The sequence below is a fragment of the Austrofundulus limnaeus genome, unplaced genomic scaffold, assembly GCF_001266775.1.
Source record: "Austrofundulus limnaeus strain Quisiro unplaced genomic scaffold, Austrofundulus_limnaeus-1.0 Scaffold1805, whole genome shotgun sequence".
Taxonomy (NCBI): domain Eukaryota; kingdom Metazoa; phylum Chordata; class Actinopteri; order Cyprinodontiformes; family Rivulidae; genus Austrofundulus; species Austrofundulus limnaeus.
Window position 1 is genome coordinate 9,976 of NW_013954207.1, and position 3,662 is coordinate 13,637.

General features: G+C 38.6%; 1 protein-coding gene across 1 annotated transcript in view; it reads right to left on the reverse strand.

Annotated features, from left to right (window-relative positions):
* Positions 1-3,662, reverse strand: part of acap2b (ArfGAP with coiled-coil, ankyrin repeat and PH domains 2b) — a gene marked incomplete at its 5' end in the record, with an annotated part of 16,331 nt that overhangs the window by 9,811 nt on the left and 2,858 nt on the right. The window contains 2 exon segments of the mRNA XM_014033680.1: positions 2,813-2,866; positions 3,224-3,343. Coding sequence (XP_013889134.1) covers positions 2,813-2,866; positions 3,224-3,343 — 174 coding nt within the window.

Genomic DNA, 3,662 nt, shown 5'->3' on the forward strand with positions numbered 1-3,662 from the left:
AGCCATTACAGACGACCATGTGTTTGTTGTTGTTCCAGGAGCGGTCCGGTCGCACGTTAATATCATTAGTTCGTTATGCAGGACTGCCTTTTTTTTTCTTTTTTTCACATCATGTCGCTGCTTGGATCTGTTACTATCTCGCTCGGAGGCACGAATGAGTTTTAGAGGTAAGATCGCTTCAACCGCTTTTTACAACAGGGTTTCATTTCCGGACTCAGGGATTTTGTGAATGAGGCCGATATTTCAGTTAAAATACATCAGTAAAAATATTTATCGGAGTACAGTACTACACCCCAACTTTATGCATGGTTTTATGGATCAAATTTTATGTATTTTACTCGAATAAATACGGTAGTTATTAATGAATAAACTTTCATTTTAGTCATGAACARTGTCATGTTGAGTCACTTCTGGATCACGCCAGGGTGCAGAAATCCTTACCACTGAAGTCTAACGCTACGTTCACACCGAACGCGTTTTGAGTGGCCAAAAAGCGCAAAACGCCTCTCGTTGGACGCACTATTTTCACACCGAAGAACACACTAGTGTTCAGACCAGAACAAGCAGCAGCAGCGGGAGGAGCGTGTCCTCGACGGGTGAAATAAAGTTAAAATAAAAGAAAATGGCTTTGATTTTTTTACTAAAAAACAAGCGAACGTTGCGTTGTTTTCATTTGTTTGATAAATATACTGGTGTGAAACAACTTAGTACAAGTTCGTTTTACTATGTCTTTGGAGTTGTAACCCCCACCCCTGCCTAGAAAAATCCACCAGCCGTCACTGAGAATAATTCATAATTAATCTGAAAACACTTACTCTGGCTGTGTGTACAGTGCATCATGGCGAGTGTTTAAAGCATTTGTAAGACCTCATTTTGTAATAACAGCATATTATGTAATAATGTAATAAAATCAGGTTTCAAAATGTAACAAACTCACGCTAAAACTGCATTATGTAATAAGTGACACAAAATGTAATAAAAGTCTTTAATGCATCATATAATAACATTATTACATTTTGCGGCAATTATTACAAAATGTGTTGGTGTAATAATCTGGTGCATTATGTAATAAACAATCAAAAACCAGTATTTCTGTTCATCCTAATCAATATACTTGTAATAACTGTCATGTTGCAAATACTAAATAATTAAATCTTTATAACTTTGGTCAATAAACACAGAAGTTTTCATATTTTATTTGCATTTTCAGTCAAATTCTTGTGTATATGGATGCACAGAGCAAACTGATGGATATTTTTCATGTTTTGTGGAATCTTTAAAAAACTTAGTTTCTAATTTATTCAACATGTCAGAGCCTGTATGACATTAAAAACAATTATTAACATCAAATATCCACRTCCAACCCACTTTATAGCTGGAAACAAAGTCTTCAACCCTCATTTCCTTCTGATACAGAAGCCGAGAGTCCACCTGCACCCCCCAACCCCCCCGTGTGTGATTAATACAGATTGTTTTTATAAAAATTAAGAGTTTTAAGGCTCGTTATACACGTAAACGTTTGAAGGGGTTGACATGTATGTACAACTAACTTTTAGATATATTTTGGGAGTTGTCTACAATAATTTCTGTAACAGGGATCCGGACAATAAATCTGAAAATGCAAATAAAAAATGGGAAATTCGGTGTTTATTGACCAAAGCTATAAAGATTTAATTATGTAGTATTTGCAACATGACAGTTATTCATTTTATGTTTACTTAAACATAAAAAGTATTAGTTCCATTACAACAAGTATATTGATTAGGATGAATACAGGTTTTTGATTGTTTATTACATAATGCAGCAGATTATTACACCACCCCACTGTGTAATAATTGCCGCAAATTGTAATAACAATATTACATAATGCAGCTGCGAGTATTACAAAACGCGTTGAAGACTTTTCTTACATTTTGCGTCAATTATTACATAATGTGGTTTTAGCGCGAGTTTATTACATTTTAAGCCTGATTTGATTACATAATGCGCTGTTATTACAAAATGAGGTCTTACAGCATTCTCCTGTATATACACTCACTGTGAGACACTCACTGTGTATATTTCTTCTCCCTTAAGCATGGTTCATCAGCAGCCGACTAGTCAACGCGTGGTAACATGGTGGGGGGAGGTTCGTTTTCACGCACACCTTCCATGTTCCAACTAGAAACACGGCGAAGAGCTTCTGGGAAACCACTCCCACTGCAGAACACGTCACAACACAGGCTTCCCCCTGCTGGAATCTAAACTCTGACATCCGCCCTTAGTTTGGCCACAAATCTTTCATGGATAGAGTTCCACAGATGGATTCCTCTGTGCACAACCTCTGTGTTTTCTCCATCTGTCTGGTTTTGGCCCGTTGACTATCTTTACGTGTCAGTTTCGGGGTATAACATTCGAGTAGTTGTAGCAAAAYGCCACCACTGCTGTCTGCAGCATAATCAAGAAACGCTGAACAATCTCACAAGATCTTTCTAYGTCGAGGGGGGTGAAAAGTTCGACTCGGGCCTTGTGACAAGAAGGGCAAATKATGCTAGGCTGAGAACAAAGTGACAAGTTTTATCACCTAACTATTATTGTTTTATAGTTTACAGTATTTGTTGTTACTTACAGTTTATTGATTTATTGAAGGAATAAGGAGGAAATGGCAATCTTCTAAGACAAGGATTTGAAAATATTTTGTGTTAAAAATGTTAAATCTGTTATTTGAACAGACTGAATCATTAGTTTTTTAGATCTGGCTAAACAGTTTGATGATGTGGATCAGTCTAACTCCGCCCCACTCTGCTGTACGTGGACCACATGGACCACTTACCATGTGGTRGTTGATGATTTCCTGCAGGCTGTTGCCACATTTTTCCAAGCACTCCTATAAAAAAACACAAAAAAAACAGACTTTAGACTCACAGTCCTCTCAAATAAAACAGCTCTCAACAAACTAAAACCAAGACTGAGCTCCTCTTAAAACCACTACAGCAGAGCTGATTCTTTGCTGTTTTACAACTCAAACTACAAATATGCCCATTCGTCATAAAGCATGTGAGATCTTTTAATAGAACTTCATGTCAGCAGACTCKGTTTTGTGGGTCACGTCAGGACTTTCCAGTCTCCTCTCTGACTAACGCAGCTGCGATGCTGGTTTGTTCAGACAGAACCAACAGCAGAACCCCGGTTCACKCAGTCACAAAGAGCCACAACACAAGGTGAAGGCATGAGGTGCACTCACCCAGACCATCTCATCCTTCCTGCACTGCTGAGACAGATCCCTGATGCCGCTGACAAACAGCTTGTTGGCCGAGGCGTACGCCTTCCCAGCTTCAATCATCCCACCGCAGAGCTTCACCAGCTGTGGAGCAAAACACAGCAGAGTTCAACATCCTGAGTCACCACAAGCACGTTTCAGTCTTGGAAGTCACATGCAGCTTCAGCTRAGGCCGGCGTCACACTACAAGAAAATCAGGCCGATTTTTGCCCTTCTGACAATCTTAAGGAAGTCCAGATTATCATGATGGCTCTAAAGATAATCTGAGCAGATATTCCTGCCGTGGGTGTTGAGTTAAGAGTCATCTAGTCCAGTGTTTCCCAAAGATTTTCTAAATTAATTACATTTTTTGCCTTAGTTGTTACAAAGGAGTGAGGTTAGTATATTTAAAATGGATAAATGT